This window comes from Laetiporus sulphureus, assembly GCF_001632365.1.
Source record: "Laetiporus sulphureus 93-53 unplaced genomic scaffold LAESUscaffold_17, whole genome shotgun sequence".
Lineage (NCBI taxonomy): Eukaryota > Fungi > Basidiomycota > Agaricomycetes > Polyporales > Laetiporaceae > Laetiporus > Laetiporus sulphureus.
The window spans coordinates 55,562-73,886 of NW_024468526.1; the positions used below are offsets into that span (position 1 = coordinate 55,562).

An 18,325-nucleotide genomic window follows, 5' to 3' on the forward strand; every position below is an offset into this window, starting at 1 on the left:
GTTGAATGAACGCGTGCAGCGCGTGGCACGTGACCGCCGCATGGAGGCGACCTTGCGGTGGCCGCATTTGAGATTAAGAGCATGTCTTCACTCTGGGTTGTCTTCACCCGTCCACGTCGACCACCACCGTGCGCTCGATGCGCTCTTCACAGCTATCCTCGCCCTCGGCTAACTCGCTGGCGGACTATACCCGTCGACTCCCTCTCGCACATCTACCCAACCTCGACACTACCACCAACCAGGTTATCTTAATCACGCCCGCAACTTCCATCCGACCTCGCAAGACCAAGAAGAAGCGACAGCCGGACAGGACAGAACGCAACAGCAATTCGGAGGAGCCACGATTCACCACCTCGGTCAAGCCTGCTGTCTTGCGGCGGGTGCCGGCAACGCCTACTAGTCCAGTCCGCGGTCGCAAGGCTGCACCAGCCACTCAAGCTCGTCGTGTGGCTGATCCTTTGCTTGACGGTGAGTTGTGATGTGACATACCCTGTTGCATCTGACATGTACGGCAGTCCTAGACACTGCCGTACCCGACTACCCTCCGCCATCCTTCCAGGAAGCCATTTCATCTGCCCTCCCCTATGATCCTTCTTCCACAGCCGACGACGGCGCGTCGACCTCTATTCTTTCCCCTGGAACGAGTGCGCCCTCCTCGCCTGCAACGTTTCCAGTCCACAGCATGGAGCTAGTGACCCACGAGTTGTCAACTTTTGGCCAGGTGACTGCAGAACCTCCTCGTGTGCAGGAGGTGCCCTCTATTTCTCGTGACTCGGCAGAATCGGGATCTGATATATCAAGCATCGAAATGATCAATTTCGAACGTCCACAGCTGTGGGAAGCCGATCGGAACCGTGGGCTCAATCTGCAAGAAAGAGTGGCGCTCGAGTTGGTCAGGCAGCAGGCTGCCGAATCGACGGCTGCCCTCACAACCTTCAGCTCGCCTCGTTCATCGTCTCCAGCATCGTCTCCACCTCCCACCCCCACCTCACGTGAACGTCACTGCTCTCATTGTGGCTCCGTTCGCCCTCTAGAACAGCCCAACGTGCAAACACCTGAAGGCAATGATGACGATAGAGGTAACTCGTGGATACGTGGAGGTACTAAGGGTCGTCGTCAAGGGTCTATGGCGGCACACTTGCGGGCCCTGCACGATGCTTCATCGGCACCAACATCACCATCTTCCGTCAGTCCGACATCTATGACGAGTTCTTCAAATCCATGGGCGAGCAATCTTACGCTCACGCTCAGCAGCGTGTTCATGTCACATCGTCCCCCTGCTGAAACCTCCAATCTCAAGAGAAAGGAAAGTTTCGGAGTACGCAGGTTATTCTCGAAAGCGAAAGAGCCTGAGTGCTCTCCTGAGCAGCCAACCGCCGACGGGTTAGACTCGTGGGAGGTTATAGACGTGACATCGCCTACATCCGCGGAAAGCCTCCCTGCAGAAGATTGGAGTATTAAGAATGCTCGGTCGTCCGCGAGACAGAAGCCGTCCCAACAGCCTCTAGCATTCATCAGTCGGCCTCTGCGAAAACAGGGACGGGGCGCGGTCTCACCCTTCCCAGTTGCCTCTACACACGCCCCACCCACTCTTCCGCCTGAGAAGTCGCGCGGAGGTCCGCATGCCCCGGCGCCAACGGCCAACCCACCTCAACCTCCAAGGTACGGTCTTCCGCCACAGGCCTCTGAGCGAGCTCCTGGCACAATTCCGACGCTGTCATCTGTGCGCATCATGCCTCTCGGTGTAAATGACCAGAATATACAGTCGCCTATAGGTCCTCCTTCCGTATTACATGCCCCATTTAGCTCTGAAAAGCGCATGTCGGATCCTATGTCGAGACATGTCCCAGTCTCTCCCGCTCACCGTACCCCCCTGAAGAAGTCTAGTCTGCCTCTTTTAAATACGATGAAACCGAAAGCGTCATCTCCGGTATCTCCCGTGGACTTTCCTCCATTACCAGGTCGTAATGCACTTGGAGCTTCTGGCATGCCAGAATATTCGACGTTGGCGAACGACTCTCCTGCTCACGAACGCGCGCCTGCTACCGTCTCACTTGAACCTACCGTCCAGTCGCAGCCTCCCACCCCGGCTACACCGATGTCAGCAGGGCACTATCCCGGGAGACCGCTCCCTCAGCCGCCCTCTTCACCTTTGAATGAACTTCCACTGGTTACCCCTCAGTCTGTCATACCCCGTAAGGCCGGCCTTCATGTCGTGGAACCCCATGCACCACAGTCCTCACAGATAGCGGCGACTCAACGTCGTGAGCGAACTTATTCCGATGCGCTCATGTCTCGAACCCGATCGAATGAACAGCCAGCAAACGGTCGGCCGCGCGAGGTAGGTTCTTCGCATAGCCAGATTTGCAGTAAACCTCAACAATCACATAGGAACTGCTCGTCATCTCTGAAACTGTCTACCCTGCTATTCCTGATCCATTGAACGCTGATGCCGCCGCGCCTCCCAAGAACCATCCTTTCGTCGGCAAGGTGGAACTGCAACGGCGGCGCCCATTAAAAGACGGGCGCTCCAACACCAAGCTCACCTTGCTCGGCGTGATCGTGGACAAGTGCGGAATCTGCATCCGCGAGTTCAAGGAAGAAGACATGGCGGCGCTAGGTCCCGTCTGCCAGCACTGGTCAGCGAACGTCATCCTGACTGCTTCTTTCTCAAGCTAACAGTCTTTGCTCTTGCTGTAGTTTCCATGAACGCTGCCTGCGGCGCTGGCTCGCCCTCAATCGCACATGCCCGCTCTGCCGCGTCGCCCTATCTCTCGACGACAATGCTTTCTCCCGAATATGAATTTTCCTGGATTTCCTTGTAGTTCGGCTGATGGTGTTGTAGTTGTCGGAAGGTCATTCATGGACTATGAAATCTGACCTGTGTTACTTTGTGCCAAGGAATCTGCTTCCGTCACGACCATTTTTGTCTCTCATATATCACCACCCTGTAGAATACGTGCTGGGCCGGAATTAGATTCACCGTGGCGCTGCAAGACGTGCATCATGTGTGCTGATCGCTCTTATAGGGTCTATCAATTGCTCCAGGGTGACTTGACGCGGCTCCTTTACACTCTTTGCTAAGTTACACTCCGAAATGAGCTAGCGCGACTGGATGTTGCGTCTGTGCAGGGAGGTGATCGGAAGCTATGCACTATGTCGACAATCAATTCGACCGCTAAGTACAGTAGCGTACGTTGTCACTGACCTCTGATTTGAGAAACGGCAGCCGTGGTCATTTAACATTTAGTTTCAGTTCTCGCATCGGCAATTCAGAGACGTTTCTGCCCACGTTCTGAACATAACATGGGTATCCGACGATGAAGCACACTTGCAGATGTGAAATTACGACATGAAGAAAATGCGACGTCTCAGTCAAATCAAAGCGCCTTCATGACCTTCTCAATTTGAAGCTGTATTCGCATACGAGCAGCGACCGCTTCTGCATCTGCCCCTCCGATGAGACTGTCACGAGAATTATCCACACCAACCGTTACGCCTTCGTAGAGAAGGCTGAGTAGTTTGACCCATTGCGGCCCCCAGATCATGCCAGCCCGCTGTCCAGCAACATCGAGTGCCACTACACGGGTGATGAAACAGGATCAGTCTAGGATTTATAATGATATAGAGCGAAGCATACCAAACAGGATACTGGGTGCAATCGGCTGCTTAAGGAGTGATGGTTCCGATAGCATACGCGCACAGTAGGTCCAGAACTTGGACGTGCTAAAGATGAAATCCAATGGTCCCGAAGAGCGTATCCCCAGCATCATGAAATACAGTCGCATGAGACCGGATACGCGTGTCGTATAGTCTGACGAGTTTTCACCATCGCGATAACCACATGCCTTCCGCCATGCTGCAGCATCGAATTTCGTGCCATCAACGTCTTCTTCAGGCACCATCACTGGGACTGGCCATCCGCCCGCCCGCTGGCAGAGTTTAGCCCAGAAGATCTCGACAAAGCCGTTCAGCGTGCTCAGTAACCGCACGGTAACATCTGCAAGAGGCCGTGCGCTGTGTTTCTCTGCAGTGACCTCAGTCTCTGCTTGCAGCAGTATTGCCTTGGCAAGCGATGAAAGCAGCGCGTAGTATACGTGTTCCGGGTGTGGTTGCTTCGGATGCAAGATGTCGATCAATTGGCCAGTCTGTGCTCCAGAGTTTTTATTGTTCATGCGATATGACTGGATAATATAAGCTGCTTACAATCCTTGACACGGACTCCTCGTCGGCCGTCAATTGTCCCACTCTGGGAGTAATTGCCCGTCGCCCTGTGCCCCACATAGCTTTCAACGCTTTGTCACCCTTGACTATAGCCATTGGGCCTGTCTTGAGGTTCTGCATGCGAGATCAGTACCACTATTAGAGAAGTGAGAATTCATATACCTTCAAAACAGATCGGGCTCGCTTCCAGTCTTCCAGCGGTGTCGTGTAGCCCAACGTTGCGCGTTGTTGTTGCTCAGCCTGCTCCTGCTCTCTAGCCACCTTTTCCTCCTGCTCCCGCTTCTGCTTTGCCTGCGCTTCCTCTTGTTCCTTGCGCTTGCGCTCCTCCTCCTCTTTCCGACGATTCTCTTCTTCCTGTCGCCTTCGCCCTTCTTCTTCTCGCCTTCGCTCTTCTTCTTCTCGCCGTCTCTTCTCCTCCTCTTCCTTCTTCTTGCGATCTATCTCCTGTTGCGCCTTGGCTCGCTCTTCCTCTGCTTTGATAACCGATTCGATGTGCTGAAGTAGAGACTTCGAGCGCGATTCCCAGTCATCCAATAATTTCCTTCCCTCAACTCGTCTGCTACCTTGTTGAGCAGAAAGCACGGTCTGAACCGCCTTGAGCTCCTTCTGATATTTCTCATTCCGCTGCTTCAAAGCGTCTGCGTGTGATCGAGCGAGGAGTTCCTGACGTTGTTGCCTTCTGAACGCTTGCTCCGCGCGGGCCGTTCGCTATGTTGGGCAATGAGCATAAGTAATCTGACAACGGAAGCAATACGTACAAACGCTTCCCGCTTAGTATTAGCTTCCCATTCTTCGTACGGATCATGATGCTTGGCACGAAGCCGTATGGAAGCGAGCGCATCCTCGATGTAGTGCATTTCATCTTCACTTCTATGGAGGTCCTGGAGATGCCTATAGACGCACGTAAAGGTGATCAGGCATTACGACTAGCATGCAGCCGACATGCGCACCGCGGAGTGGATTTGACAAGCGACTTTGGCCCAACCCGATGCGGGCGCGGAGAGCCCAAACTAATGGAACTGGAGTATGAGGACCCCGCCTCAGACTCACCATTCCTCTCATCAGCCTCCAAGTCCTGGAGTTCTCCACCGGACTCCTCAGACCATTCAGCTTCGTCGGACTCCTCGGACTCTGTGAGAACTTCGGCTTCGGTATGTCTCTCGGACTCGGACGCATCAAATTCGTCTTCATCCGCATAGGATACATCGAACGAGATTCCAAACGATGACGAACCGAGCTGTCTAGCAACAGAGTCTCAGCGGGGCGCGTATGCACACAAGGCCTTACTGACCTCTTGACAGGAAATGACACAGTCTGTGCACTAAACCTCATATTCACTACTCGGGTACAGTTTGTGAGAGCCTGCTGGTCGTGAATAGAGGCTAGGACAGCGAAGACCGGGAAAGCGACGGCGTCGAAGAGTGAGAGGGCCGCAACCGAACGCCGCCACAGCGGCTGTCGCGTCGTAGCACACGTGACTGATCGTCCCAATTGAGATGGCGGTGATGGGCTCTAAGCACATTCATTCATTTCATTACGAAACACGTAGCTACGAGTTACATAGGCGTGCAGCAATGGCTCTAGCATGATGGCGGAAATGCCCAGTACACTTGCCCTTTCATACATGTCACAGAAACCGAAAAATGTTTTTAGACGGAATATCTGAGAGAAAGTATCGATAGTCGCACACTTGAGTTCCTTTGTGCGTTGAAGTTACAGCGAGCGTGCCCCTGAGGAACAATATCAATAACTAAGACTGCATCAATATACTTGCCGGCGTGACTCTCTGCAGAGGAGTGAGTCGTCCTGACAGACTTGTCACGGAAGATTTACTCATTAATGTACTTCTACTTCTTTCATTGAAATCCCTTATGATCTTGCAACTAACTGACATCCCGAGTGGCGGAACAATGTCTTCGGCATTTCTCCAAACTATCGTCGACGCATTGCGAGGTAGTGGCATTGCACTGCTCTAATTAGCTTGATCTACCATGGACGGCAAGAATTGGGTATTCTAGTGGACCTGGAGGGACACACATTTGCATCAGTTCTACATTGTGGAATGCTTCCGCACAAAGTTGGCTAATCATAGAGTGTGACCGAAGCGACCATAAGTCTTTAGCACTCGTTCTACTCCCCACTGGGGAGCGGTCCACACTTTCTGCGTATCCGCGTCCTTGCCTGAATGCTGAAGAACATATGCAAGGTGAATATCGGGCCGGCAATCCCACCCAAAAAGCTGCAGTCTCAGCAGCCGGAGACTGTTCTGACGCCTCAACGACGTGTTCCAGTACCTCACGGGTCTGATCGTCCTATGAACAAGAGAGTACCAGTGCGTCTCCATCGGATGCGTAGAGAGAAGTGAAGCACGCAAAGCCGCCTTTGTATGAGTAGTTTGGTATTTTATGCGATGTGAAGCCAAACTCACCGATCATCTTTCCACGGCGATCTTCTTCTCTTCAACAACTATTTGAGCTGCTTCCGTGTGGCATTACGCGCAACCGAACAAGTCCTTCAAGCCGATCAATTCTGCGTTTCTATTGCACGCTAATGTTCGCGAAGTCTGATGGACCGACTATTGAGCACTCGCATCGAGTATTCGTACCTAACATTTGTGGCCTGGGTGGTTATCGAGTATTGTCTCGGTGTTTTCTCGCACCATAAAATACTGAGCTTCTCCCGCTACCTGACGCAGCAGGTAATGGCCGACGCTGCACATGCGAGCTTCAGCCGTGTCTTGCAAGACGTGTACAAAAAAACCTGAGGGAAAGATGGTTAGCTCGACCATAACGGACGGGACTAAGAATGCTTTCGCACATCTCGAGTAAATGACAGGCATTGGCCGTATAGTGCACGTACCATCTCTTCTTACACGAAATGGCCTCGCTTAGCTATGTCAGGCAGAGTGATGTCCCAAGCGAGTGCCGTCGGCACGTCTTCCGCGTCTCTTGTCGGATTAGTGCTAATGCGGCGGACGAGCATCGCCTGGACCTCACCGCAATCACCTTTCCGCTGAAGCACGGGCCGAACGTCGTGTATTTCAATGGCCGCTGGTTGTTCTGGCTCTGCGTGATTGGAGTGAAACAGTGAAACGTATATTTCGCAGCGTCATACCGGGCCTCACGCAAAGAAAGTAGTGTGGCCGGTGTATGGTCGGCCAGCTCAGTGGTACCCGTACGAACATGCTTCAGGCGAGAACATCTGGGCCGGTGAAAGTCGCTAGGATGAGCGAGCACGATGTCTAGGTTTTGGACACTAACGCACAAGCGGCAGGAGCGATCGTACTTGTCGAAGAAGAGACGAAGGATACTACTATGAGCGACAGGCTTGTCACAATCATGTGCCTGTGACAGACGCGTTGTAACCAAATATTTATTGTCGGCGCGAGGTCAATCTCAATCTCAGAGCAGAATCGTTCAGACGCACTCCGATGAAGCCACAGATATATTGCCACATCTCACGTTACCACCGCACATGACAAGAACACAGGACAGGGGGCGAATTTGCATTCTCCTCGAGCAGCCACGCAATTCGCGAGAATACCTGTGAAGCAACAGTCGTCAGTGGTTAATTGAGAAGGCAAGAAAAGATGACATACCTTACAATCGATAGACTAATCTCCACGAAGACTGTCAAATGCCTCTCAAAGAGGTGCAAAAAGGAGCAAAAAATTCCTAACGGTGGCAGCAGACAAGGAGTAGTCTGAATCGAGTTGCATGCGGACGCGGACCCGCAAAAGGCCCGTTCCTATGCATGCGCCGCGAAGTGCACTGAAGGACATGATCACAAGCCAACCAGGCACGCCGCACCCTCCCCTCCCCTCGTATGTCGTCGTCCATGTTGAAGGCCGTTCAGATGCCAAGTACGTTGACGAACCATGGTCGGCTTAACCAGTGGAAACGTCACTTGGCCATACTCGGAAGATCTCCCGAGTGTGCACATACTGTACACTTTTTGAACGCGAGAGCGACCCGCGCCAAACTACTCTTCCGCCATGCAACTAGTGCACTGCCCAGAAGGAGCGACCAGAAGCACCACCTCCATGAATCATGGGCTTCTTTGATGGACGCATCACGTAGTGTTACCGGTATCATAACGTCGCATCTAAATCTCGCAACGAAACAGCCCAGCCATACCGGGTGCTACACGAGCGCGACGAGTGTTGATGGGACTGTGGCCAGCAGCCGAGCACCAACGAGCGAGCGTCACCGAACGTGCATTCCACGGTATAAAAAGCAGCACCTTCTAGGACATTGAACAAGAAGCCAGCCAGACTTCCGACTCGCCGAGACGAGAGATCGACACCGATAAGGAGGGAACGAGGGGGAGCGGACGAGGTGGATGCGCATGCCCAATCCTATCGACGCATTTCAAGCTGAGCGAACGCGACCCTCTGCAGACCGAAGCCTGCGTCACAGGCAAGCGTAAGCCATAAGGCAGCATCAGCGAGTTGCTGGTACGCCGAAAGACCCTGACGGTCTTGTCCAGCTAGGACTAGCCAAAGTATGGCTCGGAGAAGGATGGAATACTCAGACCTTAGCCCGCTCGCAAAGATGGACAGGGTCCTGTGCGGGGCGAGCATCGCGGCTTCGAATCTGCTGCCATGAGTTGAGGAAAAGAGAAAGGCGGCGAGCGGAGGCGAGTAGAAAAATAGAGTCGTGGGAAAGACGGGGCCACGTGATGAACGCGTTGTGTTCGCTTTGGAGGGCGCGGACAAGTTAAGGACTGGCTTGTCTGCGCTTGTGTTCGGCTTTAATCTCTTCACTTTCCCTTAGCCGAATTACGAAACTAACATTCTATCTCCGCCCTCCTCTTTTCTTTATATATCTCCCCAGCAATGCACATTTGAACGCGCATTTCCTCCGCGACGCCATCCCCTCCCAGCTGAGCCACTCGCCTCCTCTCTCCGACTCACCGCTCATGTCCATCGACGTCAAGGCACCAACCGACCTCCCACCGCGCTGCCAGAGTCGCATGGCTACCCGCCCGCCACTGAGACGAACCAACGGCTGCCACATCCTCCCGGGGTTCGAGCACTGCGACGACGGGAACGACAGCGACTCGGACGAGGAAATCGACTCTGGCCTGCGTCCTAGTCTGATGCCACTCAGGCCCTCTCATCACAGCTCAGACTCTTCCGACGACTCCAGCTCGGATGAAGATGACGGCATCGCGCAGATCATCACTCTCATCCCGATAAGCTCGTCATATTCAGACAAGGAATTTGCAGTCAAGGCAGCGCCGGACGTGCCCCTCCCGTCTGCTCTGCCGCCGAACCTGCAGATCATCCCAGAGGTCGAGGACGATGACAGCTTCGAGTTCGACCTCCCGCCTCCCTACCACGGCATTTCCGACAACGCGCTGGCGCTTGTCAAGCGTGTCTGGAACTCGCGACGCGTTGCCTGGTCAAATCAGAACATCCGACACGAGGCCGCCGCTGCTGCCATCGCTTACGATGGTACGCTGGATCAAGCACAGAAGGTCCCCACATCTGGGCCTCCGTCTGCGCCTCCTGCGTTGCCTCCTCCCTCGCTGCCTGCAGGCATCCAGGCACCTCCCCCAGATGCTGGACCCATCATTCACGCCCCTACCCCCGATCCCAACGTTCCTATCTATCCTCGTCTCGGCGACCTCTCCAGCATACACGATGGACGTTACGTCTCCGTAGACCGCGCATTCCGCAACTTCCCCACCTATACCATACGAAAGATTCTCTACCTGCACGATATGCTCGACAATGCCCGCAGCAGCTCGCCGTCTCATCCTCCTCGCAGAAGCGCGTCGCTAATCTTGGGCGACGACAAGCGATCTGCCGCAGATCGCCACCCATCAGCGCCTGTTTGGGACGGCCGAGGCGAGAAGATCTCTAGCATGGCACTAGGGTCGTGCACTAACGAAGGCCAGTCGGCTTCCTACCGCCGATGGCAGGTCCTCATGGAGAAAACGAGGCAGCCACGCGCCCCGGTGCGCACGGCTGGCATCTCGGCCAAGGCCACCACGGAATCCTCACGCATGGTTGTGAGCACTCCCGCGCCCGTACCCCTCGCCGTACCTGCACCTGCACCCGCACCTGCACCTACACCTACGGCGGCACCATCATCATCATCGTCTAAGAAGTCGCAAGACAAAGGTCGCACGCGGACGTCCTCGAAGCCAAAGGTATCCAGGTTCTTCTTCGCGAAGGACGAGTCCGATTCGCGCGATGCGCGATCGCGGATGTTCTCAATCACCGCGCAGTTCCTAAATCGACGCTCGATGAACGATCCGATGCGATTGTAGAGTATGCACAGGGACAGTATGGCGGGATTTCACGATGATGAAAAGGGAGACACGACATCCTACGATACCATCACGATCTATACAACCTGTATACCAATGTATGTATGTAAGTTAACATGTACGGCAGCGCCAACGACCATCGTAATCGTAGTGTGTGCATCATTGCTCCAGATGTTGCCTGCAAGCACCTCGCGCGAGTACACCCTGCTCGTACTCGAAGGCCGAGACCTATGCCGGTCGCTCATCTTCCTTCGTGTGGTGCAGCGTGCTCCGCTCATGCAGGTCCAAAAAATGACTAGTGACTGTCTAGTGACCAACTAATGACCAGCTGACATCAGCTCGTCACCGTGCTGATGGTTGTCTTGCGTTGCGGTCAAGGTTGCGCTGGAACTAGCAGCGGAGGCTGTTTGGTACACATATTGACCAACGTACGTGGTATATGAAGGCGGGCGGCTCTGTCCTCGAGCGTACGTCCGTTCAGGCCACATGGGCGTATGCGCTTGTCTCGCGGACTCCAATTCGCTTGAAGTAAACATTGTACTGGTGGGTCCAGTCGGCAAAGGAGCGATGCTAAACCTTTGCGGCTCCACGATCACGTAAGTCCCTGAGAGGTAGGACATGACAGAAGATCGCCTTTCTGCTAGTGTTGAGCTCCGAGGGGATGACTCCTCAGTCAGGACGAGATCGTGGGCTTTATGCCTTGGTATACTGATAGAAAGAGAGACGGAGGGGTTGGCTTGCGGATCCGGGCGCTCAACGTCAGCTACGGTAGGTGTCAATTGTGCTCGGAGAAAGTATAGTCATAATTCTCACCACCTGGTGGATGATCTGCGCGTGAAGCAGGCAGCACTCGCCTCGATCTTCTCGTGATAACAACAGTTAACACTACGGCCAGCAACATCCCGGCGACGCCTAACGCGAGCCCGATCCATGCGCCGGCGGTCAAAGGAGGATGAGAGCTGCCCGCAGATGTAGCAGCGGGGATGACGGAGGATATGACAAGGCACGTCGGGTGGGTAGCTGGTGATGATGATATGGTCGCTTCTCGCCTGGACAGGGTCACAGGCGAATATCGAATGGGGAGAGCATGCAGCGCGGTGCTATTCTCGGCCGTCATCCGCGATAGTGATATGACGGGAGCCGATGTCAACGAGACCCTGCGGGCAAGCCGTTTTATATCGTCGGTGTGCAGATACATCTGTGTTTGAATGCTAACCCGGCAAGATTCAAAGCATGCTACTTGATGCAAGTGAGGCCAGGGCGATCGTACCACGAAGCATCGAGATGACCGTTGTCCGCATCTTGTCGAGAACGTGGGCAGCCGATGCTCTCAACTGTAGTACCTGTATTCATCGCTCATATGTGTTTGCCAGCTCTTATTTAAGATGTGATCATACCTGAAACATTTGTTGTACCATCCTTCTACGGGTATTCGGCGCTTAGCACAGCAAATACAGTCATATCTGGCTTCTGTTGCTTCGATGAGCCAATCAAGAGGACAATGAGGCATTGCCATTGTGTACCAACCTATCTGGTGATGTGGTGTCATGGAAGCTCGAGATAACTCTATTAGGGGGGTGGATCGCAGGATGAGCGCATATGAAATTCGGAATCCACCCAGGCAACTCACGTACCTTCAAACCAGTTTTCTGAGAACTTGGTTGGATATGCTTCAATGCCACGGAAAATGCTGAGCGCTGCTTTTGCTCACATGGAAGTCGCACGTTCCAAAGGTTTCGTTCGATCACATCCTGATCACTGACCAAATCAATCTCTCTGTAAGTTTACGGGTCAAGGGAAGGCATGCATGGAACGCCTGTGTCCATGTTGCATGCTGGCATAGAAAGAACCGCAGCATTTGCGATTACGACGAGCTTGCGCGAGATAAGAGCATCCAGCTAGCAGCTTCAGATCTCACCGAGCACGAGGAGGCGCGAACAAGGTACGCTGCATGCAATCGAATGAAGCAGTTTCCTGAAGTCCGCGAATATCGGTCCCAATTCGGCAGGGCAGGTATGAAACAGGGGGGCACCCATAACAACACACAGACACTTTATAGAGAGCGTGTCTACCAGGGATGCTGAGTTCCGTTGTACCTGAGGAATTTGCCGGAATCCTTCGTATTGACGGAGGACAGGACCTTCAGGATACCAGTCACGCTCTCCTCTACCTCCAGAACGGCACCTTCCCCTCCCAGCGCTGTGCGCAGCGCGTCAGTACACTCTGGACAAGACCATAGGCAACCCTTGACGCTTGACGCACCAGTCTTCACCCATCCCGGGTCCATGCAGACAGCAGTGAAATCCGGGCGCGCCTTCGCTTGCTTGTACGTCTGCACACGACGCAAAGTCAACTACTTGGCATCTTCGACGTCAAATAAATGGGCGCAGTCTAACCAGCATATTCAACGCCGTCTTGCTGATGCTGTACGATGAACACTTCGGTCCGCAGTCTAAACCAAAGCTGGCCAGACCTGTGGTCATGTTCACGATCATCTTGTGCTGGCCGCGCTCGAGGAATGGGTAGTAGAGCTCTGCGAGGAGCGCGGGTGCGCCGACGTTAATCTGCAAAATCTCGAGAAACTCAGGGTATGAGAAGTTGAACGCTGTGTCGTAAGTAGGGTTCTGGATACGATCAGGAAGGGGTTTTCAGGCGTGAAAACGGTGAGAACGTACGATGGCGGCATTGTTGTACAGAACGTCTATACCTCCGTCGCCGAGGATTGAGCTGACGATCTGAACCGACTCCCGCATGGATGCCTCGCTGCTGACGTCCAGAGGTACTATGTGCAGTGTGCCCGCTACATTTTCCTCCAGCGCATGCAGCTCCGTCGCTGTATCAGGTGTGCGACAGGTCGCGATAACGGTGTTGGCGGAAGAGGATAGCAGCTCCTTCGTTAGCTGAAGTCCTATACCGCGGTTCGAGCTAAGCAGCAGATGAGCTCATGAATGTTGACTGAATATGAGGGCATTCTCTCGAACTGTCGCCTCTCGAGCAAAGCTCCGTGCAGTATACGCACCCTGTAATCAACCAGGTACCGGTGGGAGACATGTCGAGTAGAGACAAGGACAATCCATGCTGACCGAGCTCGAGTGTCTATATACCCTCAAGTTTCAGACACGGAGAAAACATCAACTGAGCGGAAGATGTGACGGTTGACCAGCTGGAGAGTTGGCTCGGATTTCCGTCGGGCTACGAAGCGCTCATATTATCTTGTTCTGCTGCTCTCATGTCCTGCTGACGCCTGCGTATTTCTTGCTTTTTCTGACACCGCAACCACTCGGAGAAATGCAAGGTGGAGAAAGATGTTCGATGTTATTCCAATTCACCTCCAGATGCTCCGAAAGTCTCATATGAAAAGCAAAGTCATTGCTTGTATGCGCATCCTTTAAGGCGGGGATCTCGAGAGGTAGCGGATTCTGTCCCTGCCGTCGCTTCACCAAACGATCTCTTCGCCGTTATGCCTGTAGAACTTGCCGGAATTTGCAGAAGACGCAGACTTAGCAAGCTTGAGCTGTCCCCTCACGCTCTCCTCAGGCTCCATCATTGCGTCAGGGCCTCCCATATCTACCGCAGATCCTCAGGAATCTCATGTGCATCAATGCTTTGTCAACTTACCTGTCTTAACCCAGCCAGGATCGACAACATAAGAAATGAGGTCTGGTCGTGCCTTTGCTTGTTTATAGGCCTGTTTTACCTTATGTTAGTGCTAATGCAGAGAGGAAGCCACGGCTAGACGTACAATCATATTAAGAGCGGTCTTGCTGACACTGTATGTTGCGTTCTTCGCTCCAAAGTCAATTCCAATACTAGCGAGACCGCTGCTCGTGTTGATGATGACCTTGCGCTTGCCCTGCTCGAGAAACGGCAGGTACACTTGCCCCATAAGGGCCGGGCCTGCGACGTTGGCTTTCAAGGTCTCTAGGAACCCGGAATACGAGAAGTTGAAAGCGGAATCGTCACCCTCGTTCTGCACACAGTTTTACAACGAAACCGCGTCACAAGGCGCAAGGATATTACCCACGATTGCAGCGTTGTTCCAAAGATAATCGAGTCCCCTATAGCCAAGGATTTCGCCGACCACCTTTGCCGAGTTGCGGATCGACGCTTCGTCTGCGATATCAAGCGGTATGATGTACAGCTCTCCTTTCGCTTCGCTTTGCAGTGCCTGCAGTGCAGGTGCGTTGTTTGGATCCCGGCACGTTGCAACCACAACGTTGGATGGATCAGCGATGAGCTGCCTCACCAATTCCAGACCAATCCCCCGCGAAGTGCTGCGAGCATCGTCAGCGTACGTTCCAACAATGTCTGCTATGATAAGATGCTCACCCGGTAATGAGCCAGGTGTATGCGTCGGACATGGTGCTCGTACAGGACGACTAGGCAGAGCTCGTGGATCGATGCGGGTTTATCTAGCGTGCTGCATTCAAGCCTCAAATGTCCTTGACGAAAATATACGGGTCATCTGAGACAGCAGTGGGGATACCTCGGTGCAGCCTCGTGACGCTCGTTCGGTGCATCCGGGCCACTCTGCAGTCAATATTGTTCGATAAGCTCTTCAATCGTTCATGTTGAGGTGAGGTCACTAACGCGTCCACGTGATAGCACGCGGTGCACGTCCGTGGCTACATCCTGGTTCGTGCATCTTTCCCATATGCACTGATCTTACCCTGAGATACTAAAGAGGATTCATGGACATAAAAGAATTTAGATTTTGCCGCGCGAAGTTGGTTGTCCCAGTGTTGTTCGATAAAATTTAAAAGCTGAATGCGCCTCAACGACTGCGGTGGCCATCCATTCGTCGCATGTTCGAGCGCCGAACCTCGTGCCATGTTAGCATTCAATGTTTCAGTCGACAAGCGATCGACTGGGCAACAAGATCCGATGAAGGGGACAGACATTTCGACGCCATTTTGGACGGTCCAAGCCCTCGGCCACCCGCAAGTGGCGCGGCCATCCAAGTGATCCGCCATATTTAAGCCACGCTGTGTCCGGTACCCGCCCTCAGTCCCACTCACTCGAACTCGTTGTCTCTCTCTTGTTGATTGCCAACCCAGTTCCACGATGCCACATAATCCTGACGCCACATCGACGTCTCATCTCCATCGATCTCGGAAGCTGACGAAATCCAGGCCGCCTACATCTCAGACAGGCTCACAGTTGGCAATAGGGCCTTCGTCTCCACGGACTCGCGATCATCACTGGCCCAAGGGAATACCTCGACACGCCAACGTGCGCTTCTCCGATTATGACGAAGGCTACGTGGGGGTCTATTTCAGGCAGCCGGACGACAACCATCACTCGCAGCGCGATGGACAGAACGAGACGGCGCAAGTGCTGTCAAGCCTTTCGAGGACTAAAACGTATCCTTCTTCCCCTGGTGGGAGCTCCCCTCTGTGGATTCAAAGGAAGCCGGACTTCACAAAGTCCCCCAAGGAACGGCATAGCGTGCCATTACGACGATCCGACTTCCATGTGCACAAACCACTTCCGCCTATACCGCAAGACGCGTCTCGCGATTCAGTGATTACGACCAGCAGGGACTCCGCAATCGGGGTGCCCATCGCGTCGGGACCCTTTATTATGGAATATCTTGGCGATCGAGGCAGCAAAGCCCTCTTCACAACACGAAGTGCGATGGGTGATATGAACGATATCGTTGAAGATTCCATTCCCACTTCTCGATGCGTTTCTTTCACCAGCTTGACGGAACGGGTTGATGATGAGGAGGGCTATCTTGATGAAGATTCCACTACACCCACCTCATCTTCAACCATTCTTTCTGCAAGACGTGCCGAATGGGATAATAACGACGATGCCAGTCATTCGGTCGCCTCGCCTGCGCGTCCATTCGTGGTTGCTCCTAACAATCTAAAAGGGACCATCCAGGGAAAGCGAGGTCCTCATGTTGGAGATATCACCGGAATGGAGAGAAACGGCAAGCTCGTGCGTTGCATTCATCGAGTTTGACTTCTTGTGCTCACGGTCAATTCGCTCGGTCTCTAGGATTCAACGCGGAACAACATCCTCTCATCAAATCCTCGGCGCAGGTAACGTCAAGGCACATCCATGCATGCCGCTATCCAAGGAGGTTGCATATCATTATATTATCTTATGCTCGAAGTTCATGCTCTCCGAGCAGGTTGCCAATTATCTTTCACGTTTATTACTACTGTTGATCAGCTTTGTAGTATTTACATTTACCCTGATACCATAGTTCGGATTGCCGCTTCTACTGTCACGAGAAGTTTGCAAGGCTCTGTCAATAGGGCGATTGGAAGGACCCGCAGTAGGATCTTATTGCCGGTGCTGGTGAGCCGTTACTACCGCCAATAGGACCGCGCCGCGCTGAGGATCACTGATAGCCCACATAATAATAGGGTCATGCGTCTGTGGTCACATTTCGCTCGGTGGGCTCTACTGCATGAGTGAAGCAGATGGCTTCAACATAAGTTGAAGAAGGCGGAAAGCCGGTTGTACCTAAACAAATCCAGTGGCTATACGTTGCACGCACGATCATGCTCCGAACATCATGCAATTTTAGGATGCAATTGTTTCCCAGTAGGAGCTGTCGGCTGGGCAACGAGATCCGACAAACAGGATGTCCGTCTAACGGAAATTGGAAGGTCCAAGCCCATAGCCACTCACCAGCGGCGCAGTTACACCAGGTGGCCCATCCTAACTATACATAAATACTCGGCTTTCTGTTACTGGCAACCTCATCTGTTCACACCCTCCTTCTCTCGCATCTGCGACTTCACGAAGCCGCATAATCCTGAAGTCACTGAAACCGTTCATCCCTTTAGTAACATGGGTTCGCAGCACCTCAAACCGTGTCTACAACCGAAAGGCACAATTTCTCCAGCACTTCCGTCATCAGAGAGTGACGACTTTCATGGGCATCAGGGAAAATACTCGTCAAAACATGTGCGCTTCTCCGAAGATCAAAAAGACGACAAAGCGTCGCATTTGAAGCGGTCATACACTGTTGATGGAAAATGTGTCCCTTTGTGGCTCAACCGGTCGTTGAAGCACATACCAGAAGACCGCCGTGTCCTCCAAAGTCGATTGGATATGGACGTGTTCAAGCCTCTGCCACCCATACCTGGACCAAATGAGCCACGCCACGGTTCTGTGACCACCATAAACGGCGACTCCATGGTCGGAGTGACCATGACATCCGACTCTCTCGATATGAGAGTTCCCCGGAAGTCTCGCGACAAACCGCCGTCCACGGCAGAAGAGTTGCAAGAGGAAGAGGACGATACTGCCGATGAGTCCACTCCTACTAGTACCTTTTCACCATTCGTCCTTTGCGCCAGCCTCACTGAACGGGTTGATGACGAGGAATGTGATATCACCCCCACCTCTTCCGCACTCTCTTCTTACGCGAGCCTGACTAAACGAGACGAGGAGGAGAAGTGCAATTCCGATGAAGATTCCGACACCCCCACTTCGTCCCCAATCTCCCCTGCCAATGTCGCTGATCGCTGCGGCGACCATAGTACAAGCTACTCGTTTGCTTCATTTGCGTCCCGATCGAGCACAGTCCCTTGTCATCCGAGGATGGTATTTCGAGGAAGTCGGGTGCTTCTTGCAGGTAGCGATGCGGCGACGGAAATTGGTGAGCTTCGCAAACCGTTGGAAGTGGCTCGCCACACTCGCCGTCCGTGTACTATATCTCAATGCTCTGACATGCCGCAATCTCCCCGCCTCTGACCTTCGGTGTCTGAGGCCTGATCCTTGAGCTTATCCAAGGGATGCCATTTCATTGTACTCGCTCACATCCGGGCATCAGACTGTCCAGGAGATCGTTGATTAT

The 18,325-nt window shown here is 53.4% G+C and overlaps 9 protein-coding genes across 9 annotated transcripts; 4 read left to right on the forward strand and 5 right to left on the reverse strand.

The window, feature by feature from the left end:
• The first annotated feature begins 94 nt into the window (after positions 1–94).
• On the forward strand, positions 95–3,021 carry LAESUDRAFT_725282 (uncharacterized protein). The gene is made up of 4 exons (XM_040908794.1): positions 95–468; positions 516–2,341; positions 2,392–2,639; positions 2,701–3,021. The coding sequence occupies exons 1-4, from the start codon at positions 138–140 to the stop codon at positions 2,801–2,803; spliced, it is 2,508 nt and encodes an 835-aa protein (XP_040764708.1). The 5' UTR covers positions 95–137; the 3' UTR covers positions 2,804–3,021.
• A 359-nt stretch (positions 3,022–3,380) lies between these two features.
• Positions 3,381–5,081, reverse strand: LAESUDRAFT_652261 (uncharacterized protein; the record flags this gene model as incomplete). Its single annotated transcript, XM_040904352.1, has 5 exons — positions 3,381–3,580; positions 3,641–4,148; positions 4,207–4,338; positions 4,387–4,932; positions 4,983–5,081. 5 exons carry the CDS (start codon positions 5,079–5,081, stop codon positions 3,381–3,383), a joined length of 1,485 nt encoding a protein of 494 aa, XP_040764709.1.
• Positions 5,082–8,449: 3,368 nt separating this feature from the next.
• LAESUDRAFT_126313 (uncharacterized protein) lies at positions 8,450–8,843 on the reverse strand. Its single transcript, XM_040901268.1, has one exon. The coding sequence runs from the start codon at positions 8,804–8,806 to the stop codon at positions 8,582–8,584; it is 225 nt and encodes a 74-aa protein (XP_040764710.1). The 5' UTR covers positions 8,807–8,843; the 3' UTR covers positions 8,450–8,581.
• Positions 8,844–8,971: 128 nt separating this feature from the next.
• LAESUDRAFT_725285 (uncharacterized protein) lies at positions 8,972–10,680 on the forward strand. Its single transcript, XM_040908795.1, has one exon. It carries the CDS (start codon positions 9,325–9,327, stop codon positions 10,501–10,503), a length of 1,179 nt encoding a protein of 392 aa, XP_040764711.1. The 5' UTR covers positions 8,972–9,324; the 3' UTR covers positions 10,504–10,680.
• Positions 10,681–11,050: 370 nt separating this feature from the next.
• Positions 11,051–11,660, reverse strand: LAESUDRAFT_749634 (uncharacterized protein; the record flags this gene model as incomplete). The annotated part of the gene is made up of 2 exons (XM_040911569.1): positions 11,317–11,660; positions 11,051–11,266 (listed from the first exon to the last, which is right to left on the reverse strand). Coding segments are annotated over exons 1-2 (519 nt in total), but the record flags the coding sequence as incomplete, so codon positions are not given.
• An 828-nt stretch (positions 11,661–12,488) lies between these two features.
• Positions 12,489–13,554, reverse strand: LAESUDRAFT_678491 (C-factor; the record flags this gene model as incomplete). The annotated part of the gene is made up of 5 exons (XM_040905682.1): positions 12,489–12,702; positions 12,766–12,835; positions 12,900–13,127; positions 13,179–13,428; positions 13,523–13,554. The coding sequence occupies 5 exons, from the start codon at positions 13,552–13,554 to the stop codon at positions 12,572–12,574; spliced, it is 711 nt and encodes a 236-aa protein (XP_040764713.1). The 3' UTR covers positions 12,489–12,571.
• A 239-nt stretch (positions 13,555–13,793) lies between these two features.
• LAESUDRAFT_812341 (C-factor) lies at positions 13,794–14,925 on the reverse strand. The gene is made up of 5 exons (XM_040914397.1): positions 14,833–14,925; positions 14,528–14,777; positions 14,246–14,473; positions 14,122–14,191; positions 13,794–14,070 (listed from the first exon to the last, which is right to left on the reverse strand). Exons 1-5 carry the CDS (start codon positions 14,862–14,864, stop codon positions 13,940–13,942), a joined length of 711 nt encoding a protein of 236 aa, XP_040764714.1. The 5' UTR covers positions 14,865–14,925; the 3' UTR covers positions 13,794–13,939.
• A 490-nt stretch (positions 14,926–15,415) lies between these two features.
• LAESUDRAFT_126425 (uncharacterized protein) lies at positions 15,416–16,687 on the forward strand. Its single transcript, XM_040901270.1, has 2 exons — positions 15,416–16,449; positions 16,510–16,687. Exons 1-2 carry the CDS (start codon positions 15,568–15,570, stop codon positions 16,555–16,557), a joined length of 930 nt encoding a protein of 309 aa, XP_040764715.1. The 5' UTR covers positions 15,416–15,567; the 3' UTR covers positions 16,558–16,687.
• A 626-nt stretch (positions 16,688–17,313) lies between these two features.
• LAESUDRAFT_758791 (uncharacterized protein) lies at positions 17,314–18,222 on the forward strand (the record flags this gene model as incomplete). The annotated part of the gene is made up of 1 exon (XM_040912498.1): positions 17,314–18,222. One exon carries the CDS (start codon positions 17,314–17,316, stop codon positions 18,220–18,222), a length of 909 nt encoding a protein of 302 aa, XP_040764716.1.
• Positions 18,223–18,325: the final 103 nt, after the last annotated feature.